General features: G+C 44.7%; 2 protein-coding genes and 1 long non-coding RNA gene across 7 annotated transcripts in view; all 3 read right to left on the bottom strand.

Annotated features, from left to right (window-relative positions):
* Positions 1-11,575, bottom strand: part of kif25 (kinesin family member 25) — a 21,954-nt gene extending 10,379 nt beyond the window's left edge. The window contains 5 exon segments of the mRNA XM_048250419.1: positions 91-194; positions 8,515-8,656; positions 9,560-9,682; positions 10,616-10,681; positions 10,995-11,575. Coding sequence (XP_048106376.1) covers positions 91-194; positions 8,515-8,656; positions 9,560-9,682; positions 10,616-10,681; positions 10,995-11,063 — 504 coding nt within the window. The 5' untranslated portion in view covers positions 11,064-11,575.
* Positions 11,576-11,795: 220 nt separating this feature from the next.
* Positions 11,796-20,000, bottom strand: part of acat2 (acetyl-CoA acetyltransferase 2) — a 15,303-nt gene continuing 7,098 nt past the window's right edge. The window contains exons 5-9 of the mRNA XM_048250420.1: positions 17,662-17,805; positions 16,595-16,717; positions 15,157-15,311; positions 13,986-14,096; positions 11,796-13,681 (exon numbers count right to left, since the gene is read on the bottom strand). Of these exons, the coding sequence (XP_048106377.1) occupies positions 13,511-13,681; positions 13,986-14,096; positions 15,157-15,311; positions 16,595-16,717; positions 17,662-17,805 (704 nt within the window). The 3' untranslated portion in view covers positions 11,796-13,510. The remainder of the gene's footprint in view (positions 13,682-13,985; positions 14,097-15,156; positions 15,312-16,594; positions 16,718-17,661; positions 17,806-20,000) is intronic.
* On the bottom strand, positions 18,094-19,416 carry LOC125299231. Of its 5 annotated transcripts, none has more exons than XR_007194341.1 (4): positions 18,862-19,416; positions 18,591-18,824; positions 18,308-18,390; positions 18,094-18,212 (listed from the first exon to the last, which is right to left on the bottom strand). It is a non-coding gene; the product is annotated as an uncharacterized LOC125299231 (long non-coding RNA). The 5 variants fall into 5 exon arrangements; XR_007194343.1 differs by having other exon boundaries at positions 18,914-19,416; XR_007194340.1 differs by having other exon boundaries at positions 18,591-19,416.

The following is a 20,000-nucleotide window of genomic DNA, read 5'->3' as shown; positions in this document are numbered from 1 at the left end:
ACACACACTTCCCACACATCGCCATGGTAACCACAGCGCAGGGTTGAGCTGTGACCAGGCGGAGGTCAGAGGTCACGGCGGCTCACTCACCACCAGAGCGTTGTGCAGCAGCCTCCTGCGCTGGCGCTCCGTCCTGCACCGCTCCTTCTCCTCCTCAAGAGAGCGCTCCAGAGCACCCACCTGCGCCTGCAGCCCTGAAACACACACACACAGAGGGTCAACATGGCATCCTAGTGTCTGCAACCAGACTCCAAACCAGACACGAACAGTCAAGTATAAGTATACATAAGTATATATACTCTTTTGAGCCCGTGAGGGAAATTTGGTCTCTGCATTTATCTCAATCCGTGAATTAGTGAAACATACTCAGCACACAGTGAACACACAGTGAGGTGAAGCACACACTAATCCCGGCGCAGTGAGCTGCCTGCTACAACAGCGTGCCTTGCTCAAGGGCACGTTAGCCGTTCCGGCAACCCTCCGGTTACAAGTCCGAAGTGCTAACCAGTGGGCCACGGAGTTCCTCAGTTAGTCAGACGGAATAGAGAATAGAGCACTGGTAACCAAGACTGCTGCAGCCGTAACTAACAGATCAACACTGCAGCCGTAACTAACAGATCAACACTGCAGCCTTAACTAACAGATCAACACTGCAGCCTTAACTAACAGATCAACACTGCAGCCTTAACTAACAGATCAACACTGCAGCCTTAACTAACAGATCAACACTGCAGCTGTAACAACAACAGATCAACACTGCAGCTGTAACAAGAGATCAACACTGCAGCTGTAACAACAGATCAACACTGCAGCTGTAACAACAACAGATCAACACTGCAGCCTTAACTAACAGATCAACACTGCAGCCTTAACTAACAGATCAACACTGCAGCTGTAACAACAACAGATCAACACTGCAGCTGTAACAACAACAGATCAACACTGCAGCTGTAACAACAACAGATCAACACTGCAGCTGTAACAACAACAGATCAACACTGCAGCTGTAACAACAGATCAACACTGCAGCTGAAACAACACAACAGATCAACACTGCAGCTGTAACAACAGATCAACACTGCAGCTGTAACAACAACAGATCAACACTGCAGCTGTAACAACAGATCAACACTGCAGCTGTAACAAGAGATCAACACTGCAGCTGTAACAACAACAGATCAACACTGCAGCTGTAACAACAGATCAACACTGCAGCTGAAACAACACAACAGATCAACACTGCAGCTGTAACAACAACAGATCAACACTGCAGCTGTAACAACAACAGATCAACACTGCAGCTGTAACAACAGATCAACACTGCAGCTGCAACAGATCAACACTGCAGCTGCAACAGATCAACACTGCAGCTGTAACAACAACAGATCAACACTGCAGCTGTAACAACAACAGATCAACACTGCAGCTGTAACAACAACAGATCAACACCGAGGGGAGGGGACCAGGGGGGAGGAGGGGACCAGGGGGGACTTAGAGAAGGAAGTGGATCAGTGGGCATCTCATCTCCCCTGTCAGCAAAACCACACTAAGCTCCTCACACTCTTGGCTTCAGCTGCACACATACTGTAGATGCAGCCTGTATGCTGTGTGTGTGTGTTTGTGTGTGTGTGTGTGTGTGTGCGCGTGTGTGTACTCTAAACTCCCAATAATAACAACATGTTTATGATTCCATTGGTATTTCTTTCCATATCATTACAATTGTAAAGTGAAGTCCCAAAGAAAAGAAATACTGAAAGTAATCAGGAGAGAGTGTGTGTGTGTCCCATCAGATACGCATTTGTGTGATTACTGTCTTTAATCACAGCATGCTTGGGGGTGTGTGTGTGTGTGTGTGTGTGTGTGTGAGATGAGATCCTCAAGGCCCCGGGGGACAGGTCGTCACCGTGACGCCCAGGTGAGGCATGTGACCTGCGTCCTTGCGGCGACCTCTGGGTGTGAGGGGTGGAGGGAGGAGGGGGGGGATTATCCCCTGGAACTCTACCTGTCAATCACCCACTGAACCAATCAAACCGCTGAACCATCCAAACCACTAAACCATCCAAACCACTGAACCATCCAAACCACTGAACCATCCAAACCACTGAACCACCTTATCCAGTGTAGTCTGGCTGGCCTTGCGGCGATGGGAAATTGGAGACAGTGTTGTTCAAATGGCAATGATTAATTTATCTTTTGGCAGCAGGTAAAATGCCAGGAGAAAAAATAGCCAAAGAACTCCTCCAAAACAATAATTCGGAAAAAAATAATAACTAAAATAAATAACAAATAACAAACTACCTTTAACAAACTCAGTTTCAGTTCTCAATTCCGGCATTCACAACTCTTAATCTGTCAACATGTGTCGCTGGTTTCTCACCTCAGATTAGTCTGCCAGTAGACAATAGACATCTTCTCACCAGAGAACTTATCTCCCTGGCCTATTTAATTGCCCCCCAGGGATGAATAAAGTGATTTGATTTGAATTGAATTGAATTGAATAAACCATTTCCCATTTACAAAATCAATTAACTATAACAATATAACTTCTATAAACATATCAAAACCACATCTGATAAATTATTACAGTTTCCTGAAAAAGTAAACATCTTACATTATTACATTATTTAGTAAACATATTACATTATTCCCACAGCCCATAAATAGCATAAACAACCCAACCCAGCATATTTCTGATATCACCAGGTAAAAAGTTCAAATGTCCTTCCCGACTTTCCATTGGGTCTTTGCCATAGATATTACAAAGCTAGATACCGCATTCCCGTCGAGTTCTATTAGGTGGAGTATGTGAACGTGTCCGCCATATTGCTGGGGGCAAACACCTTACTTTCTATGAGCAACACTTGACGGCAATCAGAGGCACCTGTCTTATTTCCAATCAGAATCACCTATTTCTCCATTGGCCTCCAGTTATCGTTGCCCCCATCATGATGCTGGCGCTATTTACGTACGTTACGGGGCCCAATGCGGTACCTAGCTTTGTAATATCTATGGTCTTTGCACTATGATGCGAAACTAGGAAGTCAACAAACAAATGCATGTGTGTGAGTAGTGCACTATTGACCATTTACGCAAAAAAACGGAAATATGTCAAAGTAGCATAAACCCAGTTCCGTTGTATGCTTTGTTGATGGAGAAAAGGCAGCTACGGTAACGTTAGAGTGTTTTCGACAAGCCTGACTTGTCTTCCAAATTCACCAGCGCCGATGTGGTGATGAGTGTGGAGATTCGGCCACTAAAGGGAACACACTGGACAAGGGGTATTAATTCTTCCACGAAGAGTTTATCCACAATTACCAAGGTAAGTAAAGAAGAACATTGCTATAGCTAGCATTAGCCATATCACCGGTTATAACTCTGTTAACGTTAACTGTAAAGTAAGTAATGGTAAATCTTAGGTATTGTGAATTTGTAATATAGGGTATAACAAATCACACTGAAGATGCGTGTTTATGTTTAAGTGTGTGTGATGAAATGTTTAAGAAATGTCCGTATTAACCCCACATCCAGTTGGCCACCCTGAATGTAAAGCTTTGTATTAACAATGGTATGTACATGCGTGCATTTCGCAGTCAATGTTGTAATCAGTAGCCCCGTTTCCATGGATACTTTTAATCTGATTACAAACGGAGTAACAGCTCCAACACCTCTACGGATTGGATTCGGCCCGCGGTGGAGATGGAACTCCCTCCTCAGCACGGTGGTCAGTCACTCTTTGTAATGTTTTTGACCTGGCGTGTGGTCTCCCCTGATGGTGTGGTGATCCTGGTCTCCCCTGATTGTCGTGGTCGAAGTCATCTTGTCTTAAAGTAAAGGTGGACTCATCCAGCGTTGTCTGGCGAAAACGCACCTGCTGCAATATCTTTTTCTTCAACTTTTTCCTTTTCCCCTTCAGCACCAGAGAAGTGTCGCCTGTAAAGTTTCCAGAAAGTGACCTAGTGAGACCTGGCGAGACTGCCACCTAGTGATAAACCCACGAAAATAAATGGCCTGGTTTTGACCTGACGTGCATGCGACATTGATTCGATCCAAAGCGGCAACCATCAAAAGCCGAGTTATGATAAAATGTCCAGATAAAATGTAGTTTTCAATCGTAATCTATTTCAGTTCTATTCATCGTAGAGTTTCCAAAATCCCACATAAGGTGTGTTACAGTGTCTGTATTTGCGTAATTAAAAAAAAAGAAGCTAAAAACGCAATATTGCGTTTTTGGCACTCAACGCATGGGAACAATTAACGCAATATTGCGTTTTTGACACTCAAAGTATTAACCACTGAACCACACTCAGGAACCATCTTAACCGCACTCAGGAACCATCTTAACCAATGAACCGCACTCAGGAACCATCTTAACCACTGAACCGCACTCAGGAACCATCTTAACCACTGAACCGCAATCAGGAACCACACTCAGGAACCATCTTAACCACTGAACCGCACTCAGGAACCACACTCAGGTACTATCTTAACCATTGAACCATCTTAACCAATGAACCGCACTCAGGAACCATCTTAACCACTGAACCGCACTCAGGAACCATCTTAACCACTGAACCGCACTCAGGAACCACACTCAGGAACCACACTCAGGAACCACACTCAGGAACCATCTTAACCATTGAACCTCACTCAGGAACCATCTTCACCACTGAACCACACCCAGGAAACTCAGGAACAATCTGTGTACACAACAGCTAAAGGGCTGAATAGCAGGATGTTCTTATAACGGTCCCCTTTACCAGGGTAGTGGGTACCTGTAGGCACCTGAAATGGAAACAAGCCTTATATTAACCACTGAATCAGTCAGCAAACGAGCCTTATTTTAACCACCAAATCAGTCAGCAAACGAGTCTTATCTTAACCACCAAATCAGTCAGCAAACAAGTCTTATCTTAACCACCGAATCAGTATGAAAACGAGCCTTATTTCAATTACCCAACACGATGGAACATTACACTGAAAAGGGTTAATTACCAAGCATGATGGAACATTACACTAAAAAGGGTTACCCAGCATGATAGAACATGACACTGAAGGGTTAATTACCCAGCATGATGGAACATTACACTAAAAAGGGTTAATTACCCAGCACAATGGGACATGACACTGAAGGGTTAATTACCCAGCATGATAGAACATGGCACGGAAGGGTTAATTACCCAGCATGATATAATGTGACACTGCAGGGTTAATTACCCAGCATGATAGAACATGGCACGGAAGGGTTAATTACCCAGCATGACCGTTGCTAAGTATAACAGACCGCCGTCAAGGAAAATGGGTTTTGTGCTTCTAATTCACGTCTTTCATATCATTACGCAAGGACTGGAACTTAATTCAAAAGTGAAAGCAGACGGTTGTTCAGCTGTGTTCTAAAGAATGTTTGATTCAAGTTCAGCGTGTGCTGTTGCGAACTATTTGTTTCTCAGCAAAAGCCACAATGAAACGGTAACAAATAGGCTATAGCCTTGAATTTCCCCTTGGGGATCAATAAAGTATCTATCTATCTATCTATCTATCTATCTATCTAGGCTATGTAGTCTAAAGAGTCATATCATGGGGAGTTTATTGTTTCGTTTTGGCAAGTAGCCGTGTAATAAGCGGGATAATGTATAGAACTCCGGTCATTATCGGGAAATAGGTCCCTTCAGGGCGGAAAAAGATCCCTCCGCGTCCGGTTCGCCCTGTCGGGACTCATTTCCTGATAATGACCGGCGTTCTATACACTATCCCTTACGTATACTTTCTGATCACTTTCCCTGAAAGCAATCTATGTTATGGCTTAGACAATGTAGATGCCTTCTTATAGGGCTGTACAATATGACCAAAATCTCATATCACAATAGGTCATCTCATATCCTTATACACAATAGGTCATCTCATATCCTTATACACATATCATATTATAGCAGCACATTTTCTGTAAACTAAAGTCAATGTTAATATAGCCAAACACATGGAAAGGCCCATTTAGGCCTACTGTTACATTTCAAATTATACACACTTGACAAACAAGGACTAAAATGCAATGTAAATGTAGGCCTATTCAACATCTTGTGAGTGGCGATAACGAACCTGACTTTCATACATCAAAGGAGACCAGATTAAGGTGCTCACTCTCGGCGTGGTCGCCATATTGGCTCTGCATGGTACATTAAGGTACTCACTCTAGACGGTACATTACGGTACTCACTCTAGACCAGGGGTTCTCAAAGTTTTGTGGGCCGGGGACCCCTCATGGAGTGGAAAATTCTCCAAAGACCCCTCATAATCGCAACACATGTCAAGTCAAGTCAAGTCAAGTTTATTTATATAGCACATTTCATACACAGAGGTCATTCAATGTGCTTTACATAAACAAAACCAAACGATAATAACAAATAAAAGCATAGAAGGGCAATATAGTCAAAGAATAGTTAAAAGGTAAAGATCATAATAAAAAGAAAACATAAAACACAAGGTAAAATCATTTAAAAATAAAGAATAATTAGTAAGCAAAACAAAGGCAAAAGTAGTAAAAAAAAGTAATAAAAGACAAAGTAGAATAATTATCGAGGCAGATTCAGAATTTGTAACTTCGGCACAGTTAGCAGAAAGCGTCTGAGAACAGTTTGGTCTTAAGTCTAGATTTAAAACTGGCTACAGTTGGGGCCTTTTAATGTCATCCGAAAGTTGGTTCCACAGCTGAGCCAAAGATAGCAGCTAAAAGCTGCTTCACCATGTTTAGTTCTAACTGTAGGTTTTACTAGCAGGTTTTTCACCTGGGACCTGAGAGGGGGCGAGAAGGTGTGTACTGCTGAAGCATGTCTGACAAGTATTTAGGTCCTGCTCCATTTACTGATTTATAAACAAGCAATAGTGCTTTAAAGTCAATTCTGTGACTTACTGGAAGCCAGTGCAAGGACTTAAGAATTGGAGTAATGTGGTCAGTTCTTTTTAGTTTTTGTTAGAGTCCTAGCTGCTGCATTTTGTATCACCTGAAGCTGTTTAATAGTCTTTTTAGGAGGGCCTGTGAACAGTCCATTGCAGTAATCAACCCTGCTGGAGATAAATGCATGAATGAGTTTTTTTTAAGTCATGTTTTGACATCAGCCCTCTGAGTTTGACAATATTTTTGAGGTGGTAAAAAGCTGATTTAGTTATCGCTTTCATGTGGCTGTTGAAATTTAGATCACTGTCAATTAATACACCAAGGTTTTTAACAGTATCCTTTGCCTTCAACCCTTTTGTGTCAAGGAGAGTGGCAACCCTAAGTCTTTCCTCATTTTTACCAAATATAATTACTTCAGTTTTTTCTTTGTTCAGCTGAAGAAAATTGAGACATCCAGGTGTTGATTTGTTCTATACACTGACACATAGATTCAAGAGGACCATAGTTGTTTGGTGATAGAGCTAAGTAAATTTGTGTGTCATCTGCATAGCTATGATATGAAATCAAATTATTTTGAATGATTTGTCCAAGTGGGACAAATCTAAACATAAAATTTAAGTTAATCATGTAGCTGTATAGCCTTTTTTTCTGTTAGATGCTTATGTTATATGTATTTTAAAAACACAGAGTGCTAATACCACAATAATCATGTTAGCAAACTTTGACAGTATGTAGGATTTTTAAAGGATTGTTGTTTCTTTGTCAAATGTAGGCCTGTTGTGTTGAACACATGGTGTTTGCTTCACATAATTTTCATTTTGTTGGCGGTTAATTAATAGTAAAGTGTTTTGATGTATTGATGTAACGTATCAGCAGATCAATTGGGCAAATACTGATACTGTAGCATTTTTCGCCTATCAGTATAAGACAATTTTATATTTTGTAGCAAACTTTGTCAGGGACCCCCTGACAATGTGTTGCGGACCCCACTTTGAGAACCAATGCTCTAGACCAGGGGTGGGCAAACTTTTTGGCTCAAGGGCCACATTGGGTTTTGAAAATTGGCCGGCGGGCCGCACAACAAAAATAGCGAGCAGCCTGATAACTAAATGAAATGCTCGGTGGGCCGGATGAAAGTGCTTGGCGGGCCGGATCCGGCCCGTGGGCCGCAGTTTGCCCATCCCTGCTCTAGACGATACATTACGGTATTCACTCTCGGCGTGGTCGCCATATTGGCTCTGCATGGTACATTAAGGTACTCACTCTAGACGATGCATTACGGTATTCACTCTCGGCGTGGTCGCCATATTGGCTCTGCATGGTACATTACGGTACTCACTCTCGGCGTGGTCGCCATGTTGGCTCTGCATGGTACATTTCGGTACTCACTCTCGACGGTACATTACGGTACTCACTCTCGGCATGGTCGCCATGTTGGCTCTAGACGGTACATTACGTTGCGGTACTCACTCTCGGCGTGGTCGCCATATTGGCTCTGGACGGTACATTACGGTACTCACTCTCGGCATGGTCGCCATGTTGGCTCTGGACGGTACATTACGGTGCGGTACTCACTCTCGGCGTGGTCGCCATATTGGCTCTGGACGGTACATTACGGTACTCACTCTCGGCGTGGTCGCCATGTTGGCTCTGGACGGTGGAGCTGAGGACGGCCGTCCGCTCCAGGAGCTCCTTGCTCTGAGTCTCCAGCTCGCGGGCGAAGCTCAGGTACACGGCAAACACCTCCCGCAGGTCCCTCTTCAGCACCTGAGCACAAGCACAACCACCACCACAACAACAACCACAACAACCACAACAACACATCAATCAGACAGGCAATGTATCATTTCTACAGCCAAAACCACCTGCAACACTACACATCAATCAGACAGGCAATGTATCATTTCCACAGCCAAAACCACCTGCAACACTACACATCAATCAGACAGGCAATGTATCATTTCCACAGCCAAAACCACCTGCAACACTACACATCAATCAGACAGGCAATGTATCATTTCCACAGCCAAAACCACCTGCAACACTACACATCAATCAGACAGGCAATGTATCATTTCCACAGCCAAAACCACCTGCAACACTACACATCAATCAGACAGGCAATGTATCATTTCCACAGCCAAAACCACCTGCAACACTACACATCAATCAGACAGGCTTTGTTCTACATTATGGGGAACTAGTCAGGGAACCTGCACACATCTCCAAAATCTAAATCACTAGCTTGTGAGTTTTTTTTTTCTTCAAAACTTAAATCACTTAACACTTTTGTAATGCATAATGGTGTAATAGGCCTAATGGTATGTAATAGAGTTGTAATTAAACATGATGTTCTCATCTAGTTTTATCTCTATGTGCTATGAATGCCTTGAATTTCCCCTTAGGGATCAATAAAGTATCTATCTAGCGCTATCTATCTATGCCATGCAGATGTAAATTATATCCCTCCACACAAGCATGACCAGCTTCCTCAGATGGTCACGCCAGCATGTCCAGCTGGTGGCCCAACCAGCTACACCAGCAAGGACCAGCAAGAGCTGGAAGAAAACCAGCAAAGACCAGCTAAAACCAGCTACCAGCATAGCTGTTTTTTCCAGCAGGGATATATGTTCATATATTGCCATGTATCACATTTGTGTATGGGCCTACCTGCACTTCGGCCAGGAGTTTGCCCAGGGAGAGGTGAGCACTCTTCTGGGAGCTCCTGCGGAGTTGGCACTGCCGCTGCGCCTCCTGCTGGCCCTCCTGGTCCCGGCGCAGGCGGCCCAGACACTACCACCCGGAACCAGCAGGGGCAGCGACGCGGCCGGGGCGGGAGGAGAGGAGACATCAGTTAACTAACTGGTATTGTTCATTGGACTATAGGCTATATCTCTGACCTCAGGGGGGTTAAACACGATGGAAAGGTTATTCAAATCAGTAAGAAAAAAACAATTCACGTTGTAACAACACTGTGTTCTCAATTCACATATTTAACACACCTAACCTCAACATAAGGTAAGGTAAGGTTACTTTATTTGTACCCAAGGGTAGATTTAGTTGCAGGTCAAAAGAGTGGGCTTCTTACACACGTACACATAGATGACATTAAACGACATTGACAGAAAACAGTGGCAACAGTGCTCTAGACATAGGAATATAGATACCAATTATAAATTAATATTATTAGTATCAAATTCAGTAGATACAAATGCAAAATAAAAGTCATCACAACAGATACAAGAGCTAAACCAGATTAAATAAATAAATAAATAAATACATTGAGAGGGCTGTGCAGTCAATAAGTTAAAAAAGTTAGTGTGTAATCTAACAGTAAGTGTCAACACACACCTAACCTCAACATGCCACCATTGACACACCTAACCTCAACATGTCTTCACAGCACAATAAGTAGGCCAGTGAAGTGCTACAATTTTCAATAACACATTTCATTCATGTACTACACCAATTTTGGTTATAGACTAGCTGTAGCCTATATTCACGATTGCTGACCTCAGTCAAAAATATGTGTGCAACATCAGTAGGCTACATATCTAGGCTAAAGCCACTTATTATCCAGACAGAGTCACCATCTGCCAGGCTGAGAAATCCACGAGAGGCGCCATTGCAGTGCCAGGCCGGGACCTCACACAGCCTAGCCGCGTTCATTGAGACGGTGAATCACTGACATGATAGCGATTCCAGGCGGGCTCTGGCGATACCTACCTCGGCCAGCCGGAGGTGAAGAAGGGCATTCTCCGTCTCCAGCTCCAAAATACGCTCCTCTTTACTCTGCAAAAAACACCGTTACAAACACACTCTGAACATGTAACGTTAAGTTAGGCTACTCTGCAAAATACACGGGTTACAAAGACACTGAAACTGTAACGTTAACTTTAGCAGGCTAGCATTTGTTTTGACATTCAGAGACTATGCTACATTTCTCATTTTAAAAGTGAAATGGGCATAACACACAGGCTTTTTAGCCTACCTTCAAAATATCTGTAGCCTAACGTTAACATGTCAAGCAATCAAATGACACCTACAAGCTTCCTCTAAGCTGTTTTTATTCAATCATTATAATATAGTAGCCTAAGATACTCACCCTGAGTTTATGTTCCAACAGGTGCACTTGGTGCGCAAATATCTGGTCCCGGTTAATAAAAAGTGGCATTATGCTCAAGTTAATATAAAAAAGAATACAAAAATCCTCGGAGGTTAACGGCTTGGTGAAATGGACAGGACATCAGTCAGAGCAGGCTACTTTGACAGTTCCAGTAATCGGCTTACCGTTACCACACGACCTGCGTGCCCGGCAGTAAGCTACAGCGTTCTGTCTCAGGAAAACATCCACTTCAATTGGGGCCACAGACATCTTAATGCGTTTTTTTTCCCTTCAATGGCTATATAAGTGTTTGACTTCATTAATTTAAGAGGTACAGTCCTAATGCAGACCTATCAGCAAGTAGGACTGCAGTTCGAGATAAATAGGCCAATTTTGTCATTGGACTGTGGGGAAACGAACAAAATATGGCATCATATTACAATAAATAGTTTGGTCCATAAAACTATGTTGTTTATGTAACCATTTTTTACAGCTTTAAATCATGATTAAAAATGTACAAAATTAAAAGTTGCATGCCATGATTCTGGTGGACGTGGTAAAAAAAATAAATAAAGGCAGTGCGCTCTCTAGTGGTGGAAAAAGTGTCCTACAAGGTCACGGCCACTTAACTCTGAGCTCAATAGTGTGGTCATATTGACACTCATTATTTATAGAGAACCAGGGAGTAGAACATAGTTGGAGTACTTTATAAACACATGACTGTAACTATCCCATTAAAACACAAACCCAAACACACACACACACACACACACACACACACAGACACAGAGACACATTAGGTAGTGCTTTGGGGTTGTATCTTTATTCTTCCTCAGAGTTCAACCCTGGTTTCTTTTGTAAACATTATTTTCTCTGGGATAACTTCCATTCAATATTACATTTTATTAAAAAGTCTAATCTACTAGAAGCATCTGACACAGGCTAGACTAGCTGTGGTGGCACAAAGAACACAGAAGACAGGCATATTTCCCTGGCAGACTACAGGGCCTATAGGCCTACTTCATTGTAAATGCATAATATGATGACAGCTACTTTGATTAGTTTCACCCAGACACTCTGAATCAGCTTCCCTTTCCATCCAGAAGAGTCTCCAGTATATTATTTATTTAATGTATATCTCCACTAAATTCCTGCCTGCCATTGTCACTGGCCTTAAGAGTTATTTAGCGCCCCCCTGTGGTCAGTTTTGCTGTTAGTGTCAGTATTGATTGAGGTTTCAAGTTTCCTTCAGGTCCTCAGTCACACAGGCAGAGACATGAGGGCAGCAGCTGGTTTGGGAGGACATCTGGAGATGCTAGCTGAACAGACGCTAGTTTGGGGGGACATCTAGAGATGCTAGCTAAACAGAAGATGGTTTGGTGGGGACATAACATCTAGAGATGCTAGCTGAACAGACGCTGGTTTGGGAGGACATCTGGAGATTCTAGCTGAACAGAAGGTGGTTTGGGAGGACATAACATCTAGAGATGCTAGCTGAACAGAAGGTGGTTTGGGAGGACATAACATCTAGAGATGCTAGCTGAACAGAAGATGGTTTGGGAGGACATCTAGATATGCTAGCTAAACAGAAGCTAGTTTGGGGGATGCTGGTTTGGGGGGACATCTGAAGATGCTAGCTAAACAGAAGCTGGTTTGGGAGGACATTCGGAGACGCTAGCTGAACAGAAGTTAGTTTGGGAGGACATCTAGATATGCTAGCTGAACAGAAGTTAGTTTGGGAGGACATCTAGAGATGCTAGCTGAACAGACGCTGGTTTAGGGGAAAATAACATCTAAAGATGCTAGCTGAACAGACGCTGGTTTGGTGGGGACATAACATCTAGAGATGCTAGCTGAACAGAAGCTGGTTTGGGAGGACCTCTAGAGATGCTAGCTAAACAGAAGTTGGTTTGGGAGGACATTCGGAGAAAATATCTGAACAGAAGGTGGTTTGGGAGGACATTCGGAGATGCTAGCTGTTGGGTTAATGAGGCCAGGCATAAGGTCTGTCTTCCAGCACACATTGATTAGGTAGATCACTGCACAAAGGCAGGGACCCACCCATGCCAGAAGAAAACTGGACTACAGTTTAGTATGCAAGATAAGCAGGACAGTGAGGAATGTTTTAAGGACAGATAAATGTACCTGACAAGGCCTTGGCCTGATCGGTCTGTAAGGTCCTCCAGGCTAAGGCCCCAACAGGTCGACACACAAGACAGAACTGCTATGGTCATCAAAGACCAGTCAGAAAGAGAGTCAAAGGAGTCAGAAGAATCAGAGAGTCGAAACAGTCAGAAAAGAGTTGAAAGAGTCAGAAGAATCAGGAGAGAGTTAAAGGAGTCAGAAGGGTCCAAGTCAGAATGAGTCCTAAATGCCATACGAGTCAGAGTCAGAAGAGTCTTTTAAAGGCATTTGTTTATAAAGCATCAGAAGCAGAAGCTCACAACACCAGATATGTCATAAGGGCTAACCCATAATGTGTGTGTTTGTATGTGTGTGTGTGTGTGCTCAGTCCATCAGACGGTCTCCACACACATGGCGATGCCCATTCCTCCTCCGATACACAGTGAGGCCACACCCCTCTTGCCGCCGGTCCGTTGGAGCGCGTGCAGTAGGGTGACCAGCACGCGGCAGCCGGACATGCCCAGAGGATGACCCAGAGAAATGGCCCCACCCGACACGTTCACCTGCGGGGAGAGCGGCTTTTAAGTCTTCAGTGTGTGCGTGCGTCTGTGTGTGCGTCTGTGTGTGCGTGCGTCTGTGTGTGCGTGCGTCTGTGTGTGCGTGTGTGTGTGTACGTGTGTGTGGCCGTGTGCGGAGCGTGTGCATGCGTATACAGTACGTGTGTGTGTGTGCGTGCGTGTGTGTACAAGACCTTGTCTGGGTGGTGAGGTGTGCGTGCGTGAGCATGTGTATGTGTGTGTGTGTGTGTGTGTGTGTGTGTGTGTGTGTGCGTGCATGTGCGTGCGTGTATGTGTGCGTGCGTGAGACCTTGTCTGGGTTGAGGCCGAGGTCCTTCAGCACTGCTACAGACTGGGCAGCAAAGGCCTCGTTCACCTCAAACAGGTCTACCTCTTCCAGCTTCCAGCCCGCCTTCTCCACCTGGACACACACACACACACACACACACACAACACACACAACATAAGAGTCATGAAGACATTTAGAGTGGTCATAAGAATGTCACACACACACACCATAAGAATCAGGAAGACATTCAGAGTGGTCATAAGAATGTAATACATTTAGTGGACTGGATTTGCTTTTCACCAGATGGCACAAACTCATCCGCTTTATATGAGTGTTACTGTTTACATCAAACTCATCAGTTACTGTTTACATCAAACTCATCAGCTTTATATGAGTGTTACTGTTTACATCAAACTCATCAGTTACTGTTTACATCAAACTCATCAGCTTTATATGAGTGTTACTGTTTACATCAAACTCATCAGTTACTGTTTACATCAAACTCATCAGCTTTATATGAGCGTTACTGTTTACATCAAACTCATCCGCTTCATGCGATCGTTACTGTTCACATCAAACTCAACCGCTTCATGCGATCGTTACTGTTTACATCAAACTCATCCGTTACTGTTTACATCACTCATCCATTACTGTTTAGATTAAACTCATCTGCTTTATATGAGCGTTACTGTTTACATCAAACTCATCCGCTTTATATGAGCGTTGCTGTTTACATCAAACTCATCCGCTTTATATGAGCGTTGCTGTTTACATCAAACTCATCCGCTTTATGTGACCGTTACTGTGAGCGTTTGGGGGCAGCCGTGGCCTACTGGTTAGCGCTTCGGACTTGTAACCGGAGGGTTGCAGGTTCGAACCCCGACCAGTAGGAACGGCTGAACACCTACTGTAACTCACCTCACTGCTCCCCAAGCACCGCTGTAGCAGGCAGCTCACTGCGTCGGGATTAGTGTGTGCTTCACCTCACTGTGTGTTCACTGTGTGCTGAGTGTGTTTCATTAATTCACGGATTGGGATAAATGCAGAGACCAAATTTCCCTCATGGGATCAAAAGAGTACATATACTGTTTACATCAAACTCATCCGCTTCATGTGAGCGTTACTGTTTACATCATATCCTGTAAAACCACACCACACTAATGAGCTGCTTAGGATTCGAATTGGTGCTCACCGCCTTCCTGATGGCCAGGATTGGCCCAGTGCCCATGACTGACGGGTCCAGGCCCGCCTGAGCCCAGGAGGCGATTCGTGCCATTGGCTTTAAGCCCCGCCTCTGAGCCTCTGACTGGCTCATGAGCACAGTAGCTGCAGCGCCGTCATTGATTCCTGAAGGACAGGAACAATATTTTATATAATTAAAAAAAAAAAAAAAAAAAAAAAAAAAAAAAAAGAAAGAAGAACGATAAGGATATCCCATTGTTTTGATGATGTTCAAGGTATGGTACATTTGAATTTTCATAACATTTGCTTTTCACGATTAACATCATCATGGCACAGTCATTGACATGTGTTATTTATCCTGAATGGAGCCACTGTTATCAAGAAATAAGGAGGATCAACCTTGACATGGACCACAAGAAACATGTGCCGTCGCCCTCTGCTGGAGCCCTGCATTCCCCACACATCATTTCAATTTGACTCCCTGATGAAGGCTTGTTTGCCAAAACGCAAGTTTTTAAAAAAAGGTTTAAATGTAACCAAGCTAATAAAATAAAGGCTTTTTAACCTTTAAGAATTGAGAGTGCCTTGGAATTCCCTGTTTTTCTCATCTACATTCTCCCATCCAAAGAGCACCTCAGACAAACAAATTTGAGTCCAGGAAGCGCTCCTAGACAGACATTATGTGAATAATATAACTCCGTTCCACAGAGGAGGAGGATCTCTGACATTCCCCACACATAATATAACTCAGTTCTACAGAGGAGGAGGATCTCCAGTGGTTAGGATCTCTGTCAGACCATGTGACCCGTTCCTGACTGGGCATCAGGTGGAACCCATGTGACCTGTTCCAGATTTTCAGAACCTACATGAACCATTGCTAACTTATAGAAACCATGTGAAGAAACCAACTGACTTGTAGAACCCACATGAACCGTTACTAACTTGCAGAACCCGCATGAACCGTAACTGACTTGTAGAACCCACATGAACCGTAACTGACTTGTAGAACCCACATGTAGACTTGCAGAACCCGCATGAACCGTAACTGACTTGTAGAACCCGCATGAACCGTAACTGACTTGTAGAACCCACATGAACCGTTACTAACTTGTAGAACCCACATGTAGACTTGCAGAACCCACATGAACCGTAACTGACTTGTAGAACCCACATGAACCGTAACTGACTTGTAGAACCCACAGGAGACTTGCAGAACCCACATGAACCGTAACTGACTTGTAGAACCCACATGAACCGTTACTAACTTGCAGAACCCACATGAAGACTTGCAGAACCCACATGAACCGTAACTGACTTGTAGAACCCATGTGAATCGTTACTAACTTGTAGAACCCATGTGAACCGTAACTGACTTGCAGAACCCATGTGAACCGTTTCTGACAGGGCATCTGTTAGAACTCAAACTCCTGAGAGGGGGAGGGGCGTACCTGAGGCGTTGCCGGCGGTGACGGTGCCGGAGCCGTCCTTCAGGAAGCATGGCTTGAGTTTGGTCATGGCGTCCAGGCTGCTGCCGTGGCGCGGGAACTCGTCCTGACGCACCTCTACAGGGCCTGGGGGGGGCATACACACACACACACACACACACACACTCCGTTTACATACAGTACATACTCACACTAGACTGGCTCTGGCATGGGGGGGGGCACACACACATTCCGTTTACATACAGTACATAACACACTAGACTGGCTCTGGCATGGGGGGAGGCAGTATGTTAACAACGGCTCTCCACAATGCTAGTAGAACGCTCCATTGACTTGAATGGGATTTCCCAACGTTCTACGGTAAAATAATTTGTTTCTCCGTTGCGCATAGGGGTTCAGATCCGTCGGGTTTTATTTTCCGATAATTATTGGCGGACACTATATTATCCCTTACATATACTCTCCAGGTACTGCAAAAGGGTGCTTGCTCCACAGTGGCAGAAAGTCACCAAGAGTAACTGGATCAGACATGACAATTGTGCGGAACGTTTTCAAATTATTTTTTTTTAAACCCAGTCCATGTCAAATAGATCTATTTAGATCAGCTGTAGATCATGTGAGTCATTTAAAAGAGAAATATCAACACCTCACTTCTGTTCTGACACATCAAATTAGGGCTGTCACAATATCAAAATTTCAGAATACGATTATCGTGACAAAATATATATCTCTCGTGATTTCCCTCTCACCTGCTCATTTATCAATGCCATTGTTGCGCTACAGGGTAATACTGTGGGTGCATTATTTCCACGATATTCACATCATCATGTTTTAATCATCACAATGATTACAAAACCGGTATATCGCGACACCCCTACATCTAATATCTACACTTCTGACACATCAAATATCAACACCTCACTTCAGACACCACAAGTTGCTCTGGAAATAAACGATCTGATCCCCTGTGTGAGCTCTGACTCAGACTCATCATCCTGCTGTTAAGGTCGGTTGAAGGTCGTGATCTGACTCAGACTCATTATCCTGCTTTTAAGGTCGGCTGCTCTTGCCTTTGCGTGACGGGACGGTGACGGGGACGATCTCGCGGTCGAAGTGTCCCGCCTTTTGCGCGGCCTCGGTTCTGTTCTGGGAAGCGACGGCGAACTGGTCCTGTTCCGCTCGCGTCACCGCCCACTGCTTCGCCACGTTCTCCGCTGGACACAGTCACGTAAACAACAACACAAATAAACACAACAACATGATTATAAACAACACAAACAACACAAACATAAATAACAACCACACAGAGCTTCGCTATGATAAACATAAACACAACATGATTATAAACACAGCTTTGCGATAATAAACACAAACATAACAATATGATTATTAACACAATACACTATACAATTATAATAAACTTAGCCACAAGCATAAGCACAAGATTAAAAGCAACAAAATAATCATAAACAGTATCTGTGATGTGACATCATGTCTAGAGGCGTACCTGTGATGTGACGTCATGTCTAGAGGCGTACCTGTGATGTGACGTCATGTCTAGAGGCGTACCTGTGATGTCTAGAGGCGTACCTGTGATGTGACGTCATGTCTAGAGGCGTACCTGTGATGTCTTAGAGGCTAATTCTGTAACCGATGTCTAGGAGGCTACCTGTGATGTGACGTCATGCCTAGAGGCGTACCTGTGATGTGACGCACCTGTGATGTGACGTCATGCCTAGAGGCGTACCTGTGATGTCTAGAGGCGTACCTGTGATGTGACGTCATGTCTAGAGGCGTACCTGTGATGTGACGTCATGCCTACCTGTGATGTGGCGTCACCTGTGGATGTGATGTCTGATTACCTGTGATGTGGCGTCATGCCTAGAGGCCTGCATGCTGTGATGTCTAGAGGCATTACCTGTGATGTGGCGTCATGTCTAGAGGCACCTGTGATGTGATGTCATGCCTGGGATTGCCTGCTTGATGTCTAGAGGCGTACCTGTGATGTGACGTCATGTCTAGAGGCGTACCTGTGATGTCTAGAGGCGTACCTGTGATGTCTAGAGGCGTACCTGTGATGTGACGTCATGCCTAGAGGCGTACCTGTGATGTGACGTACCTGTGATGTGACGTCATGTCTAGAGGCGTACCTGTGATGTGACGTCATGTCTAGAGGCGTACCTGTGATGCCTAGAGGCGTACCTGTGATGTGACGTCATGTCTAGAGGCGTACCTGTGATGTCTAGAGGCGTACCTGTGATGTGACGTACCTGTGATGTGACGTCATGCCTAGAGGCGTACCTGTGATGTCTAGAGGCGTACCTGTGATGTGACGTCATGCCTAGAGGCGTACCTGTGATGTGACGTACCTGTGATGTGACGTCATGCCTAGAGGCGTACCTGTGATGTCTAGAGGCGTACCTGTGATGTGACGTCATGCCTAGAGGCGTACCTGTGATGTGACGTACCTGTGATGTGACGTCATGCCTAGAGGCGTACCTGTGATGTCTAGAGGCGTACCTGTGATGTGACGTCATGTCTAGAGGCGTACCTGTGATGTGACGTCATGCCTAGAGGCGTACCTGTGATGTGACGCACCTGTGATGTGACGTCATGCCTAGAGGCGTACCTGTGATGTCTAGAGGCGTACCTGTGATGTGACGTCATGTCTAGAGGCGTACCTGTGATGTGACGTCATGCCTAGAGGCGTACCTGTGATGTCTAGAGGCGTACCTGTGATGTGACGTCATGTCTAGAGGCGTACCTGTGATGTCTAGAGGCGTACCTGTGATGTCTAGAGGCGTACCTGTGATGTGACGTCATGCCTAGAGGCGTACCTGTGATCTTTACGCGTGCCTGGTGATGTGGCGTCATGCCTAGAGGCATTGCCTGTGATGTGGCGTCGTAATGTCTAGAGGCGTGCCTGTGATGCTCCAGAGGCTGCACTGATGTCTAGAGGCGTACCTGTGATGTGACGTCATGTCTAGAGGCTGCCTGTGATGTGGCGCCCTGTCTGAAGCGCATCTAAGATGCCTACAGGCTTTACTCCAGATGTGGCGCCATGTCTAGAGGCGTACCTGTGATGTGACATCATGCCTAGAGGCGTACCTGTGATGTGACATCATGTCTAGAGGATGTGACCTCATGTCTAGAGGCGTACCTGTGATGTCTAGAGGCGTACCTGTGATGTAGGCGTCATGTCTAGAGGCCACCTGTGATGTCTAGAGTACGCACTGTGATGTGGCGACGTCATGTCTAGAGTGCGCACTGTGATGCCTAGGCTACCTGTGATGTGACGTCATGTCAGAGGCTGCACTGTGTGATGTCTAGAGGCTGCACCTGTGATGTACGCCATGTCTAAGGCGCCTGTGATGTGACGCCATGTCTAGAGGCTGCATCTGTGATGTCT

Source organism: Alosa alosa, chromosome 8, assembly GCF_017589495.1.
Source record: "Alosa alosa isolate M-15738 ecotype Scorff River chromosome 8, AALO_Geno_1.1, whole genome shotgun sequence".
Lineage (NCBI taxonomy): Eukaryota > Metazoa > Chordata > Actinopteri > Clupeiformes > Clupeidae > Alosa > Alosa alosa.
The sequence above is the reverse complement of the archived record's forward strand: the minus strand, read 5'-3'. Positions and strand labels throughout refer to the sequence as shown.